This window comes from Macadamia integrifolia, chromosome 11 (assembly GCF_013358625.1).
Source record: "Macadamia integrifolia cultivar HAES 741 chromosome 11, SCU_Mint_v3, whole genome shotgun sequence".
Lineage (NCBI taxonomy): Eukaryota > Viridiplantae > Streptophyta > Magnoliopsida > Proteales > Proteaceae > Macadamia > Macadamia integrifolia.
In genome coordinates this window covers 19,689,525-19,706,237 of record NC_056567.1, presented here as the reverse complement: position 1 = coordinate 19,706,237, position 16,713 = coordinate 19,689,525, and the positions used below count along the sequence as shown (strand labels likewise).

General features: G+C 42.6%; 1 protein-coding gene across 1 annotated transcript; it reads left to right on the top strand.

Moving 5' to 3' along the window:
* Nucleotides 1-11,294: 11,294 nt before the first annotated feature.
* On the top strand, nt 11,295-15,434 carry LOC122092961. Its single transcript, XM_042663252.1, has one exon. The coding sequence runs from the start codon at nt 11,295-11,297 to the stop codon at nt 15,432-15,434; it is 4,140 nt and encodes a 1,379-aa protein (XP_042519186.1).
* The last annotated feature ends 1,279 nt before the right edge of the window (nt 15,435-16,713 follow it).

Genomic DNA, 16,713 nt, shown 5'->3' with positions numbered 1-16,713 from the left:
AATAGTATTTTTTGATCTTCGCACTTTTTCCGAGACATGAAAAAATTTGGAGCATCTATCGCCTTGCGCTCTCCATTTAGATCTCGATTTTTCACCCCAGAGCTTTTCATAGTTCTCCATCACTTTCAAGAGCCTAGTTTTTGCATCAGCTTCTCTAGCAAAAATTTGGTCATCCATCCCATTTGTTTCAAGCTCCAACTGCACCTCCTCCATCCCCTTCTATACTGCCTCTAATTTAAATTAACATTTGGAAATGTTTGTCTAGCCCACGCCCTGATCGCCCCTTTCAGCCATTTTATTTTCTGACTAAAAACATAAATAGCTGAGCCACTAATCCATTCATCCCATGAGTCCCTCACCACTATCAAAAAAGTCTCCTGCTCTGTCCAAAATTGCTAGAAACAAAAAGGGAAATTTTACGGTCTTACCGATGACTCCGAAGTCACTAGAAGAGGGGAATGATCAGAGGCCCCACTTGTCATAACTTGTTAGTGATAATGCTGAAAAGCAGAGAGCTAGGAATCATTACAAAAAGTTCTGTCCAACACTGCCACCACATTCCCTCTTCTCCTGTTGTTGATCCAAGTGAACCTGTGACCCTGGGAGGGAACCTGAATTAAAGAGCAGCCGTTGACCATTGCAGTAAAAGCGGCAGTAGATCCCATGTTAAATGATCCAGGGCCTCTTTTCTTATGCGACTAGAGAGTGGCATTGAAGTCTCCAATCACCATCCATGGAGAACCTTGACCCGGGCAAGAAGCAGTCAGATTAACCCACAACTCTCTTCTGGCCTGCCTGAAACATTTACCGTGAACTACGGATAGAGTAAAAGGTTTCTGCTATCACCATGCGCTCATTGATATATGTTGTTCTGACGATGAAAGGACCATTGGCTTAGTGAGACCCCTTTTCCACATTACCCAAAGATTAGGGACTTTATCAAGTCTCTCATTATGAATGAAATCAATCTTGAAACCATGCTTATTAAAAAATCGTTTTGGGAAGCCATGCACTTCCATCATCGGTTCTGCTAAACACACTATACCTGGAACGATCTCCCTCAATACCTTTCCTAAGGCCAATCTTGCAGCCTTCTTTTTTACTCCTCTAATATTCCAATATAGAACTTTCATAGTCATTTCTTTAAAAGGGCCAACCTGTTTGACTTTCGAGAAGCCTGCTCAAGGAACACCACAGACTTCCCCTTCTACTGTCTCCTTTGGTCCATGATGCACTCCATCTCGCATGCCACCCAATCCACCTCATCCAAATCCTCATGGTAAACCACCATCGCCCCCTCAATGAGCTGTTGGTGCTTCTAGATTCATTGTTCTAAGGTTCCCTTTGGTTATCGTCTTTACGTTTGCCAAGGCCATTGCCACTACCCCTATTGGTATAGGGCCCAGAGTGACCCCTTCCAAGTCCATCATCGTCCTGCTGTTCATCCAACTCTTCCTCTTCCTACCAGTGCTCAACCTCCTCTATCACCTCTCTAGGGTCACTAAAAGGGTCGAGGTCTGACCGGCGTTCCAGTCCCGCTCCAAGTCCATTGTTTGGATCCATATTTGACTCAGCTGATTGATGTATATCACCCATACTTTCCTTGTGATTGTCCATGATTGAATCCTTCTCAATTGGAAGGACAACAGACAAGTTCCCCATCAGTTGATTTCTTTCCATATGGGAGAGATTCTCCTTGGATTGAGATCTCAATATGGCACCACAATCTTCTCTTCTAATGGAAGGACTCCTTTCAGAGATGGAAACTGAATACACATCCAACCCGCCTCCTCATTCCGCCGAGCGCCGCTCAGAGCCGCCAACATCCTCCATTGCCACAGCCCCATGATTGGCATTCCCATGGTATTGCCTCTCTTTAGCATCAGCTGCTTTCTTCTCTCTACACTTTGGTAGAGAATGACTAACTTTCTTACAAAAACCACATCTAGTCATTCTGTCTTTGTAAATGATTCTCTATTTGAACAAAAAAAATTCACCTGACCCTAGTTGCTTCCTCTTCACTTGAATCTCTTCCACCCTTTTAACCCCTGTCACCACTTCATCGTGCACTCTCGCATAACTACCCATTGCAGTCGATCTTGTTCGTCTGTTTAAAGCCACAGGCCTACCTGCCCCCTTGGCCATGGAAAGAAGGATCTTCTCTTGCCAATACTCCAGCGGGAGGTCTGGAAATCTAATCCACACTAATTTTGTAGGGATGTTTACCTCGTGGACATCAAATTTAGGTTTCCATAATTGAAAGCGAATGAATTGTCCCTGATCTTGATCAAATTCCTTCTCCAAATGGATTCCATGTCCCCTTCAAGCTCGAACTGGAATAAGATGTACCCCTTTCCCATAGGAGATAACGCTATTCTTCCCTTCAAGTTCCATCCCTCAATAGTGTCCATACAAATGTCATTCATTGACATAGTTCTAAAGTTTGCCCTCCCAATAAGCACAAACTTGAACCTGTCCAGTCTTTCTTTATATGCGTCTTATGGGATTACAATACGTATGAATGAACTTGCATGAATCAGCTCTGGCAATTGATCCACATCAGGGAGTGCTCTTCCCACAACCGTGGAGAAGGACTTCTTCAATATGTTTGGACGATAGCTATCCTGACCAATCCCTCCATCAACTTCCATCCCTTTGCTCAAAACTTCCTCACCACCAACCTCCTCCGGGCCCGAGGGAGAGGATTTATGAGGCCTCCAAAAATCTGTTGGCCGCAATTGTCTTCCCTGATCAGGAGGTCTGCCCCCACCAAGATCATGGCCGGAATCTCGATCCTTTTCCACTAGCACGTCCTCACCAGTCGAAGTCATTTTTTCATGATCCGCTTTTGTGAAAGCTTTAACATAGTAAGACTAAAGATTTTAATTTGCACCCTGAAGTAGCTCGCATGCACTATTGACACACTAATATCATAGCCCATACAACCAACACAGAGAAATTTTCTAATCTGACATAGAGGTAACAATAGGCCTCCTCAACTGTCTCTTCCAAACCACCCATAGATTTGGGACTTTTCCCATCCTATGATTATGAGTAAGGTCAGCCTAGAAGCCTAATCTGTTAAAGAATAAACCTAGAAAAGTGGTCACCTCCACCATTGGCTCTACTACGCACAACAATTGTGCATTATCCACCCTCAGAAGTAGGGGTGTCAATCGGTCGGGCCGGGCTGGTCTCGGTGGGGCCTAACCGGGCCTGGCGGTGTGAAATCCTTGCACCGTGAACGCCCGTTTACTTAAACGGACCTAGATTTGGGGGGCATGGTACGGTTTGTAATCGGGCCGGACGGTGTTGGGCTTTAATCGGGCTACCTTAAAAGGACTATGGACCTATTTAATTCTAAACGGGCTCTAAACGTGCCTACCCTTAAGTTATTTTTTAAAGGGATTAAACTATTGGCTTTAAAACTACTAGAGGATAACATTCACAATTCCGGAACCAAGGAAATCATGTCTTTAACAATTGAACAATTAACAATTGAATGTCCCATTTACCAAGATCCTAGGGAATTATATATATATATATATATATCCAAGGGAATCATGTCTTTAAAATGTAATCTAAGTTACAAGAATTACACTATTTTTAATAATTGAATGTCCCATTTAGAATGTGGATATTTTAGTCCTATATATTCTTTGCTCATGTTTTGTAGTATTAGTGGTAAAATAGGTATTTAGGCATTTTTTAAGGGGTTTGGGCTGGTCGGGCTAAATGAGTCAGTTCTAGAGGGCTTCTTAAGTGAGTTGGGTCGGTCAAGCGCCCGACTGGCTAGTGGCCTGCACCGTGAACGTCTGTTAGTTTATTAAACGGACCGATTCAGGTCAGGCCTTAAGCTAATCGGGCTCAGTCAGGCCTACTGGTGCGGGCTCAGGATTGACACCCCTACTCAGAAGATTACCTAAGGTTACCTTCGCAACAACCTTTTTTATACCCCTAATGTACCAGAAATGAACCCGCATCATCACTGTTTGGATGTAGTGACACGATCTGGACATTAAGAAACTTGATCCTCATTGGTTTTCTTCTTGCCTATCTTCTTTTGGACTCTGATAAAACCATCACCCCCTTCCTCACGCTGCATTGCCTCATCATCAACCTTGTCCATCTCAGGGAAAGCAAGAGTCGCCTCTCCCCCAACACATGGCACTAAATTGGAATGAAGATTTCCTTGGCCACCCCGAGTGGAACCTCTCCCTTAGCATTGACACACCCATCACAAGCAGCATATCTCAAGCTTCACCTCGTACCTTCGTTTGGGTTTAGTTGATCACCCCTTGCTGCATTCCTCAGTTGTGTCTGATCGGTTTCCACCCCTGCAAACCAAACTGCCTCATCTGATGCCTCACGCAACCTATCATCATCAACTCAGTTGGATTCAAACCCTGAATCGGCGGACTCAGAGTCACTAGCATTTGACCCATCCCTGTCCACATTGGGTAGAAATCGTCTGAAATTCCCATCTTGTACAATTCCATGCAATTCCACCCTAAATGGCTGACACGTGTAAATATTCTATATCTACGGTTCAGATTGTATTATGATTGTATTATGGTTGATTAACATTGTATTAGGGTGGATTAATCTGAACCATAGATATAGAATATTTACACGTGTCAGCCGTTTAGGGTGGAATTGTATGGAATTGTACGAGATAAGAATTTCAGACGATTTCTACCCGTCCACATTACCCACGTCCTGCCCAGAATCCAGATCCGCTTGGGAATTCGCAGTGCCTTGCACCACCTCAATCGCAGCCACCCTTTCCATGCCAGAACCGTTACAATCCCTATTTGGGGAAGGAGGTCGAGACTGCAAAACACTAAGAGAAGGTCGCCTAGATTGGGGTGTAAAATCCTCCTCATTATTGGTAACCATCCATCCCGATTCAGAAGCTTGACTATGTGAATCTTCTTGTTATCTCTCACCAGTCGTTGGCCTGCCACCGCTAGTACTCCCATTTATTCCGACTCCTGTGACCCTGCTGGGTAGAAGGAACCCCATTAATGGCCACTAGAGCACCACCCTAACCCTCTACATCATCCACATAAACTGCATCAGAGATACCCTAGTCATACATTCTATTCGATTCCCTAGCATCTGCTAATTGTTTGACTCTATAGACATTGATGGTATGTTCAACTTTGCTAGAAAAAATGGCACCTACGACCTACCTACCTTATCTTCAAAGATAAATTTTTATTTGAATCAGAACAGGTTATTTGTTCCTGGTTGGCATCGTTCCATGTGTATCTCCTCTGGTCGTACCACTCCTTCCTCCATCTCAACTAAAACACGGGCAAAATTCCCAATTAATACACTTCTTGTTCGGCGGTCAAGCACGATGGGATGCCCAGCAGCCTGGGCCATTGTCAACAAAACTTTCTCATGTCAATATTCTAATGGGAGATCCAGCAATCTCACCCAAATCAGTTTCATATTTATCTGCTTCTCATGAATTTTGAAGTCAGACCTCTATCACTGAAACTTCATGCTCTGACCCCCTACTTTAATTGGAATTCTATGCCACACCGCTGCCATATTGCCTTCATTCTCGGAGTGAAAAATTGTAACTCCTATCCCCATGGGAATCATCTTGAGACACATTTCAGACTTCATGATTCCTTACTCTTTCCGTATATCATTTAAGGAGACAAAGCGAAAATTCACCCTAACGATCATAGAATAACCGATATTTCCCCAATCGTTCTTCATATGCATCTTGAGGTATGATAATCTTGGTGGAATTTCCTGCATGGATTGGTTCAGGGAACTCTTCCACATCAAACAAAACCCCGCCCACAGCCTTCGCGTAGGACTTTTTTTGATTAGCATCTCTACCCTCGACTCCATTCTATTTAGTGAGTAAGATTTAATTTACTATACCAACAACTCCCTTGAAATTGAAAATTAAAATAAAGTTACATTTGAAAAGCATAATTGAAAAACTAGGTTTTAAACCGCTACTAAAAAGCCACTAAAAAATGTCTCAACAAGACCCGAACACCAACGGTTGATTAAAACGCCTTTATTGATTTTTCAGGTGACATTCTACCCCAAAAAAAAAAAAAAATTATGACATGATATATATAAGGAAAACGGATCAGCCAGTGATGTACGAGTCAGTATCTAACACTTGTCCTTATTTTCAAATGTACCCTTATTTATTCTTGTAATGACATAAATCCTTCTTATTTTTAAATATACCCCTCTCTATTCTTGTAATGACATAAATTAGGACAAATGCTGGATGCTGATTCATGCAAGAGCAGCTAATCCTGTCTTTTTTATATATAAGCGTTTGTATCACATTACTCACGTTAGTAGAAACCGCCCCTAAAAGTTTTAGGGACATTTGTTTAAACTTCAGAGACGTTTCATTGTCACCTCTAAAGCTATAGACTTCGTTGTAATGAGTAATGAGATTCTCTCTTACTGCAGGGATCAGCCCAAGCTGCATTAGAGAGAATGGCATCAACCGGCCGATCCAATTCTTAAAGCCTTGGGTGGAATTGTATGCTTCCTTCGTTCATGATTTATGTGATATGCAACAAAGGGAAACATAGGAGAGAGGCAAATGCACTGAAACTGAAACTAAAGCTTCAAACTCCGTCCGTTTATTTCATCAAAAGAAGAAGAGCTATCGAAAGCTCATTCTCTTTATTTATTACATACTCGCAGGCTTGACCATTTACTCACTTGCTACTTGGGTGCTTAGCTTCCTCTACCTGGTCATATCGTCCACGTTGCTGCTCCTCACAGCGTCGTTGGCACTGTTGCCACTGTTGTGGGTCTCTCGCCTGTTGCTGGCAACGTCGCTGGCATTGCTGGTATTCTCTCTGAGGATTGTGCCGGTTAACTTCCTCATTGTACTGTCCATATCCATATGTGTCTTCGCAGCGTTCTAGGCATTGTTGTTGCTGACGAGGGTCTCTCTCCTGCTGGTAGCATCGCTTCTGGCATCGTCCGTATTCACCATGAAAATCGCGCTGGTTGTATCCCTCATCGTATTGTTGCTGCACTTCATATCTCTCCTCACAGCGTCGTTGGCACTTTTGTCGCTTACGAGGGTCTCTTCCTTGCTGCTGGCATCGCCTCTGGCATTGTTGGTATTCCCTCTGTGGATCCATCTGGTTATATCCCTCATCGTATTGTTGCTGCTCTTCATATCTCTCCTCACAGCGTCGTTGGCACTGTTGTCGCTGACGAGGGTCTCTTCCTTGCTGCTGGCATCGCCTCTGACATTGTTGGTATTCCCTCTGAGGATCCATCTGGTTATATCCCTCATCGTATTGTTGCTGCTCTTCATATCTTTCCTCACAGCGTCGTTGGCACTGTTGTCGCTGACGAGGGTCTCTCACCTGCTGCTGGCATCGCCTCTGGCATTGTTGGTATTCCCTCTGTGGATCCGGCTGGTTATATCCCTCATCGTATTGTTGCTGCTCTTCATATCTCTCCTCACAGCGTAGTTGGCACTGTTGTCGCTGACGAGGGTCGCTCTGCTGCTGCTGGCATCGCCTCTGGCATTGTTGGTATCCCTTCTGAGGATCGCTCCGGTTATCTCCTTCATCATATTTGCGCCCTTCGTATCTCTCCTGACAGCGTCTATGACATTGGCGAGGGTCGCTCTCTTGGTGCGTGCAACGGATATGGCAATCTTGATACGGGTCACGCTGGTTCTCTTCCTTGTCAATTTCAGCAAGAGACAAGGTGGGTGACAGAAGGAAAAGGGAAAGGAGGAAGAGAAGGGAACATAATTTTGCTGCTTTGAACGCCATGTTCATAACGCTGGAGGCTTTGCTGGGTGAGGGTGTGGCTCTATTTATAGCTCTCGCTCTTCATCTAAGGTGAACATTCGGCAACTTCAATTTACTTGCAGGCTCTACAAATGTCTTAATTCACGTGTCTATCATACATGACCGTGTCGCCTCATCCAGAATTAGCCGTCACATGTCATCAAGTACATTTAAGTACGGGATAAATATTTCAGAGCACTAGGCGTTGATGACGATAATGGATGCTCTTCCACCACGTGGGGTTTGTTTCTTCCTGGAGTTAATTGAGGAGGTAGGATGTTTTCCCGTCATGGTGGCTAATTAAGAAGGTGACAACAAGACCATGTACATGAGAGTTACCCACCATTCTGTGTGCATAGTGGGATTTCAGAATTCAGATTCCCAACATATAAGTTCATCTTAACATCACTCTCTCATCGAGATTGCATCTTCTGCATGTAAGTTTTGTCTTATCTTTTATTATTTAAAGGATGAAGAAGAGTACATAAGGACAGATGTTGTATCTTCGCATGTATGTCGAATGTATGTCGAGGTGATGGATCACCTAGTTATACAGGTAAGCATGCAATACTTGTCTTATTTTTTGTTATCACATAAGTAAAGAAGTGTATATTTAAAAGTAAAAGGAACAAGTGTTGGATGCTCACCATATATGATAAGGTAATTGTATAAATAGCGAATCTAATATCAAACATAATTTATTCTCTCATCTTATGCCAATATTTGTTTCACTTATTATCATTTGAAAGGTTAAAAAAAGAGAATGAATCCGTTGCTTATATGATCACTTGGTCATATGATTGAACATCTAACACATATTCCACTTTCTGCCATTATATGGGTGTGCATGGGTGAAAGGGAGAAAGAAGGAAAGAGAGAAAGAGGGAAAATGGAGTATTTTAGGGATTATAAAAAAATTTAACTTGACTTAACAGCCAAATCTAATGGGTAGGACTGTTAGATATATCTTTTTCTTGTAGGGGAGGGGAGTGATATTTTCAGAAAAGTGGTGGGTCAAGTTGATATTTCGCCTTTTTTCAGGGGAGGGGAGCGATGTTTACCCTTATATATATGATTTACCCAATATTGTTATGTGTCCAAAATCTAAGTTTTGAATGCAAATCTTAGAGTTTGAATCCATTGTGTGTGCAATCACTTGGTTGTACATGCAAGCATCCAATATTTGTTCAATTTTTTGTCATTACAAGGACGAAGAAGCATATATTTAAAAATAAAAGAGACATGTGTTGAAAGCTCACATGTACGATCAAGTAATCGTGCAAACAACGAATCCAAATTCTATATCCTATTTGAAGAGGTCATTCTAGATCATTTATGTTATTATTATTTATTGGATAAGTAAATTTATTAAAGAGAAGAGACTAACACACGTACAAGGGGGAACTCCAAAAACCAAATTAACTAGTGGATTCTCAACAAAGAAAACTAGGGGAATATACAAGGAAACAAAACCATGGATATCAAAAAGGGCTCAAATGAGCTATGGGAGTTTGCCGCCTCTCCAAAGTTCTTGGCCACCCAACTGCAATCATCATAATATCATTGTTGATATTGTGAGACGAAGAGCACATCCTGAAGATTTACCTCATTCTGTTGGTATCTCATTTTAACAAATTTGGCCGTCAAGAAAAGCATACATTAAGGGAGTGATAGATTCGATGTCGATCTATTGACCGATTGTGTTAAGGAGTACGTTGACTGATTAAAATAATCGGTAATCAAGTTGATCAAAAAATGACAACTCTATTTTAAGGAGTTGATCATCCAGAATGACCATCAAGTTGATTGAGTAGACTGACCGAATGAGGTTAGACCGACTAGGTAATTCAATAGGAAAGCGCAGTAAAGAATGGCTGTGGGAAGGATGGAGAATGATGTGAGGAATGGGGATTCCACTGCACGATTGTTGGGTGATGGTCAGGATCCGGATGGACGGCGCTTCAGACAAGGACTCATCACGGATTTTTTGAAACCAGTCCCTCGGATAGATGGGAGGCCGGTTATGGAGGAGGCTGCTGTGGAATCGGCAGTGCTGCCTGAACCTATCCATTCGGGCAGGAAGACCTTTGCGACAGTGGTGGGTAGATCCCTACCTGATGTCGATTCGCTACCTAAACCTATCCATGCGGGCTCTTGTACCAAAATAGTGATTCCCCAGGATGCTTATGAAGAGCGGCTCTCCAGATTCCGTTTTGCGTTGATCGGTAGAGCTAACTTTCGAATGATTTCGATGAATAATATTAGACAAGAGGCTAAGAACTGGAACCTAAAGGGCCAAATCAGAATGGCACCAATGGGTAGGGGTTTCATTTTATTTCAATTTGAACTAGAAGGAGACATGTCTACTATGTGGCGGCGGAGCCCCCCTAAAGTTGGGGGACATTTCATCAGATTTCAAAGATGGACACCGGATTTCGACGTCCACGCGAAGAATGTTATGACGAAGCTCGTATGGATTCGTTTCCCAGACCTGCCTCTGGAATACTGGCATGAGAGAATCCTTCTCTCAATGGCAAAAACAGTAGGCAGGCCTGTGGCCTTGGACCGACAAACCCAGAGCGCTGCGATGGGGAATTTTGCCCGGGTCCAAGTGGAGGTAGAGATTAATGGAAAGAGATTGGATGAAATTCAAGTGGAGAGACTGAAACCAGGAACCCAGGAGGTCTTCTGGTTTAAACAAGCCATTATCTATGAAGATGGGATGGCTAGATGTGGTTATTGCAGGAAGGTTGGACACTATGTCCAAAACTGTAGGGAGAAGATTGCGATGGAGTTAGCCAGGACTAAGCAGGGAGACGCTATTCTTGATGCAACAAACCAGGTGCCATTGCCGGAGCTGAAGCAGCTGACACGGTTTCTGGCAGGGAGGAGAGGGGCTAGACGGTGGAGAGAAGATCTTCCCAAGTTGGAAGGAATCCAGATTCTGTAGAGTATAATTCTCCTTCCAACTTGAGAAGAAATGAATTGAACGGTAATATTCTAGACTCAAATGATGGGAGGACACATGGCAATGTTGAGATTGTCCTTCCCATCCATCATGGAACAATTATGGAAGGCAATCCGGCTGCATTCCTTGCAAAAGAGGGTAATTCCGAATCTGGTTCTGCTAATGAATCGGAGTACAGGTCGGATACCCTTGAGGAGGATGGAGCAATGGATGCGGGTCAACGATCAGTAGGTCTGTCCAGTTCTGGGCGGTTTATCTATGTTGCTGAGATGCACGAAGACCACGGCGACTCAGTTCGCGATACCTCTCAATCTATTATAGCCATCCCTAACACCCAAGTGGTTGATGGTAATGTAATCATTCATCACCGAGAGGTGAACGCCGCAGAAATTGAAGAGGATGGTCTCAGCCAAGTGCTACGAAGGAAGAAAAAGAAGGGATTATCTATCGGCATTGCGGCGCAGGCTCAGAGAAAGTCTGGCCGTATTGGCTTCTCAAGAAGATAATCCATGAATGTGCTATTCTGGAATATAAGAGGCATGAAGAAGGCTATTGCACAATTAGCCTTGAGTAACATTCTGAAGGAGAAGTCCCCTGAAATAATCTGCATTGCAGAACCTATGGTTGATGTCACTGCCTTCCCTAAGCTTTTCTTTAATAGGCTGGGATTTGATATCGACTTTATCCATAATAACAGATCAGACAAAGTTCCAAACCTGTGGCTGATGTGGAAAAGAAATATTAGAAGACCGGACATTGTGTCTGCGACCGACCAACATATTACCATCTCTCTAGAATGGCACAAAAAAATTATTAGAGTCTCTGTCGTCCATGCGAACTGCTTTCGAGCGAGAAGAAGAGATCTTTGGGCATCCTTGGCTGCCTCTGCGCCTGCTCAGACAACGCCTTGGCTTGTAGTTGGTGATTTCAACGCCATCTTGGCTTCAACTGAAAAGAGAGGTCCTGGAGCCTTTAATTTGGGGGCTGCAGCTGAGTTTGGTACTATGGTGGACTCTTGCGATCTCATGGCCCTTCCTTCTCAGGGAAGCAGGTTCACTTGGACCAATAATAGGAGGAGAGGGAACGTGCTGGCCAGACTGGATAGAAGCTTTTGCAATAACGCCTGGGTTGAATTTTTTCATGAGGGAGTTCAGCAGGTTCTCCAGAAAATTGGCTCAGATCATGCTCCAATCTTTATTTCTTCAGTTCCCGGCGAAAAACCGAACAATTGCCCCTTCAGATTTCATAGACACTGGGTGGAACACAAGGATTTTTTATCTGTGGTAAGTGCTTCATGGAGCGGCTGGACTCTTAGCACCAACTTATATAGGGTTGCAGAGAAGCTTAAACGTCTTAAGGGCACCCTAAAGCTTTGGGCAAAAACTGAATTTCCGAATTTCAATATAGAGCTTGATCAGGCAAAAAAGGAGATGGAGGAGGTCCAAAAGAAAATTGATGAAGATGGTCTTGATGATTTTTTATTTGCTCAAGAGGCGGATGCCAAAACAAGGTATTTCAAGGCCATGGAGTATTATGAAAAAATGTGGGCTGAAAAATCGAGAATTCGATGGAAGAAGCTTGGGGACAGATGTACAAAATTCTTCCACCTTTCGGCGAAGATGCGAAGAATTAAAAACTCTATTAGATGCTTAAAGACAGATGATGGCGCTATCATATCAGAGCGATCAGACCTGGAACACTATATGGTGGACTTTTTCACTAATTTTCACAAAGCAGCGCCTGTGTCTGGGCATCCCTTGATCCTTGACTGCATCCCCCGCGAATTATTGCAGCGAGATAGAGATATTTTGGACAGAATCCCTTCAGATTTGGAGATCAAAGAGGCGGTCTGGAGCCTTGATCCTGCTAGCTCTCCTGGCCCTGATGGATTCCCTGGTGAGTTCTTCAAGCACTGCTGGGATATTATAGCATATGATGTTTGCAACGCTATTCGCTGCTTCTTTATTTCTGGAATCATGCCTCAGGGGATCAACAATAATTTTCTCTTACTTATCCCAAAGACTGAAGGGGCTGACTCTTTGGATAAATTCCGGCCCTTGTGTATGGGAAATTTTATTTGCAAAATAATTTCTAAAACTCTTGCTATGAGACTGGCAAGCTTCCTTCCGAGAATTATTTCTCGCGAGCAAGGGGCCTTCCAAAGAGGGAAAATAATTCATACAAATATATACTTGGCTTCGGAGCTAGCTAATATGATGTCGACTGCGACGAGAGGAGGAGGGATGGGAGTTAAAATCGACATCAAGAAGGCCTTTGACACAATTGATTGGAGCTTTCTATTCTCAGTCATGAGGAAATTTGGATTCTCTGAAACCTGGATTGGATGGGTTCATCAGTTGTTGGATTCTGCAAAAATCTCCATTCTTCTGAACGGAGGACCGGTGGGTTACTTTAATGTTGGTCGGGGGCTGAGGCAAGGTGACCCCTTATCTCCTCTCTTATTTGTTTTGGCTGAAGAGGTCCTGTGTAGAGGGCTCAATATGCTAATCCGAGAGAAGAAAATCAAACCCCTAAACGGCCCTCGTGGGATGCCTACCCCTAGTCATATGCTGTTCGCCGACGACATATTCATATTCATCAATGCATCTATAAGGTACGTCAAGAATCTTAAATCCTTCTTAATTATGTATGAAGAATGCTCAGGTCAACACATCAGCTTGGAGAAGAGCAAGGTGTTTTTAGGGAACATCTCTGCTGCTAGAAAGCTGATAATAGGAGAGACGATGGGAATCCCAATTTGTAGTTTGCCCACTAAGTACTTGGGTGTGGAAATTTTCAAAGGTAGAGTTAAGAAAGAATTCCTCCTCCCTGTGATGGACAAAGTTAAAGCGAGACTTGCGGGCTGGAAGGGAAGGCTGCTCTCTATGGCAGGTAGAGTGGAGCTTGCCAGAACTGTGGTGACGAGCATTCCCATGCATAGCTTCTCTGTATACTGGTGGCCATCTGAGCTCATCAAGATCATGGAGAAGTGGATTCGCAACTTCATCTGGACTGGAGATGTTGATACGTGCAGATCTATCATAGTAAGTTGGGATCAGTGTTGCAAACCAAAATCTGAGGGTGGTTTAGGTCTGCGCAGGTTGAGGGAGATCAATGAAGCCTTGCTGTCCAAGGCGGTTTGGAAGACGAAGCATGATGACGACCCAACTTATAGATTTTTGAAAGCTCGCTTCACTAAAGCAGATGGATCTCTTCGGAAAGGCTATAGGTCCTCTTCGATATGGATGGGTTTCCGGAAATTATGGGAGTTTGTCTCCTTAAACGAAAGATGGATCATCGGGAATGGAAGGAAAATAAATTTTTTAAATGATAGATGGCTGGGGCCTAAGACTATCGCTGAGCTTCTGGAGACAGAACAAAATTCAGACGAAGCATTCAGTGGTAAGGTTGATCGAGTCATTCAGAATTGCGAATGGAATTTCCCCAATTGCCAATCGAGTACAATGTCTGAAATCATCAACTCCATCATGGAAATCCCTCTTCCCCAATCTGATTTCGAAGATAGGTGTGTTTGGAGCCCCAACACTGATGGGATTTTTTCGACAAAATCAGCATGGAATACAATTAGGAGGAAAAAGGACTCAATCTCTTGGGAGGCGCTGATCTGGTCTAAGAAATTGCAACCGAGAATTTCTATCTTTGTGTGGAGAATCATGCATGGCAAACTACCTACTGATGCGGCAGTTATGAAAAGAGGAATCCCTATGGCTTCTAGATGCGATTTATGCAGAAGCTCGAGCGAGGATTTGGATCATATTTTGGTCCATTGTCAGTATGCAGAGAGAGTTTGGAATATTGTCTGTGAATGGTTTAATATTCCAAATAGGAAGCATGAGTCCCTTCATGCTCTGGCTTCATGGTGGAAAAGGAAAATGAAGATAGTTAATCTAAAAGAGGTCTGGTCAATCGCCTTTGCCATTTCAGCTGAAAACATTTGGAAAGAAAGGAATGGGCGCCGCTTTGAAGAAAGGCAGAGACAACAAAGGCATGTGATTGAAATGATTAAGAACGACATTAGAGAGACTATTCCTAATGTGAAAACATCAATCAAATCCATGAATGAAATTCTTTGTTGCAGGAGGCTGGGTCTGAACATTCTTAGCGCGGGCATTAAACCCCCCCTGGAAGTTTATTGGTGCAAACCGCTAACGGGGTGGGTCAAGCTAAACTTTGATGGAAGCTCTATTGGGAACCCTGGTAATGCAGGTGCAGGTGCAATCATGAGAGATCATAATGGCAGGTGTCTCTGGTCTTGCAGCATATATTTGGGAATTAGAGAAAATTATGAAGCTGAATTAGAAGGTCTAATGCATGGTCTCATGAAAGCAAAACAGTTAGCTATTCCATTCCTCTGGGTAGAATCAGATTCAGCGGCTCTGGTTATGTCAATTCATCAGGGAAAAATTCCATGGATGGCTATGCAGAGATGGAACCATCTAAGGCAATTTCTGGGAAGTATTACATGGAAAATCACTCACAACTATAGAGAAGGGAACTCGGTGGCAAACTTCCTAGCAAAGAAAGCTGCAAAATCAAGATGCTCGACAGTAAATGACGCTTTTCCTGGCCATATCTATGATATGATGGCGAGAGATGAATCTTCTAGACCCTCGTATAGATTTAGGTAGTGAGCGGCCCTAGGTCCTGCTGATGGCTATGCCGAAGGTGGGGCCTCGTGGCTTGCTCTGTGTTTTTGTTTGTTGTTTGCTGGTATTTTTCTCAATAAATTATCCATTTAGCAAAAAAAAAAAGAGGTTAGACTGACTAATCATGTTGATTGAGCAGACTGACCATATTACCAACCAATCAGGCTAACCAAATACGATATGGTTGACTGACACACGAAATAAATCTAGGGTAGAGTTCTTATTAGTTTGAGGGGAATGACATTTGTACAATTTCAAGTGGTTCGGACAATTATAACTGTTCAAGTTGTGGAAATCAAACTATAAAATAGGCTTCAATAGAAGAAGAAAGACATCTCTGATAGGATTTTTTTTTTTTTTTGGGGTTTTTTGGGACTAGTAGTCCGCAATAGATTTCATTAAAATTGAGGAAAAAAGGTTTACAGAAAAAGACCTATTAGATCGCTAATCCACCTTCGACATGACCATCTGCAGAAATAACAATCCAATAAAAATAAATTACACAAACCGATATCTCGGTCATCGCCGAAAGTCTCAATTTAAATCATAGTTTACAAACTGAGGATCTGTGTTCCAAATAGTATAAGTTTTAGTTTTTATAGCATGTTTTGCTAGTGTATCTTCCACAACATTGATCTCTCTATAACAGTGCGAGATTCTCCATATTTAACTATCTAGATGTTTTTGATAAATTGTCATTTTTGCTCATTACTTCATGGAATCACTTGGTTTCGAATTCAACTCACCACTGCTTGAGAGTCACTTTCGAGTAATGTAGTTTTAGATTAAACAATAACACAATGCATTATTTATCTTTTCCTTTTCAAATTATCTAGTTTTAGTCTTTATCTTTTCCTTCTTTGTCTATATGTTTTCTTAGAAGATTAGTCTTTTCTTTATATTTTCTTATAGATTAGTTTTGTTTCTTAGCCAAGACCATGACAGCTCATGTTTCATCATGGTTTTTTCAGTTTACATTCATGGAATTTTTTTTTTTCCTATGAGTTTACTTTTCAATTTTACATCCTTAGAGCAATCAAGGCATGGAAAGACCTCACTTTTTTCCTGATTAGAAATCAGTAAATATTCCATGATGTTTTCTCGAGTTTGTACAACTCCGGCATGCCCACTCGCATCTCACTATTCTACCGTCTGTTTGTTGCCAACATTTTTTTGTATACACGGTGGGACTCCAGAAAGCAAACTTATGATGGTTCAAGGAAGAAGAAATGCCCACTAGAAGCAATAATGTTGCTCCGAT

Coding starts and splice junctions, on each gene's coding strand:
- LOC122092961 (XM_042663252.1), top strand. CDS start 11,295: ATGAATGTGCTATTCTGGAATATAAGAGGCATGAAGAAGGCTATTGCA.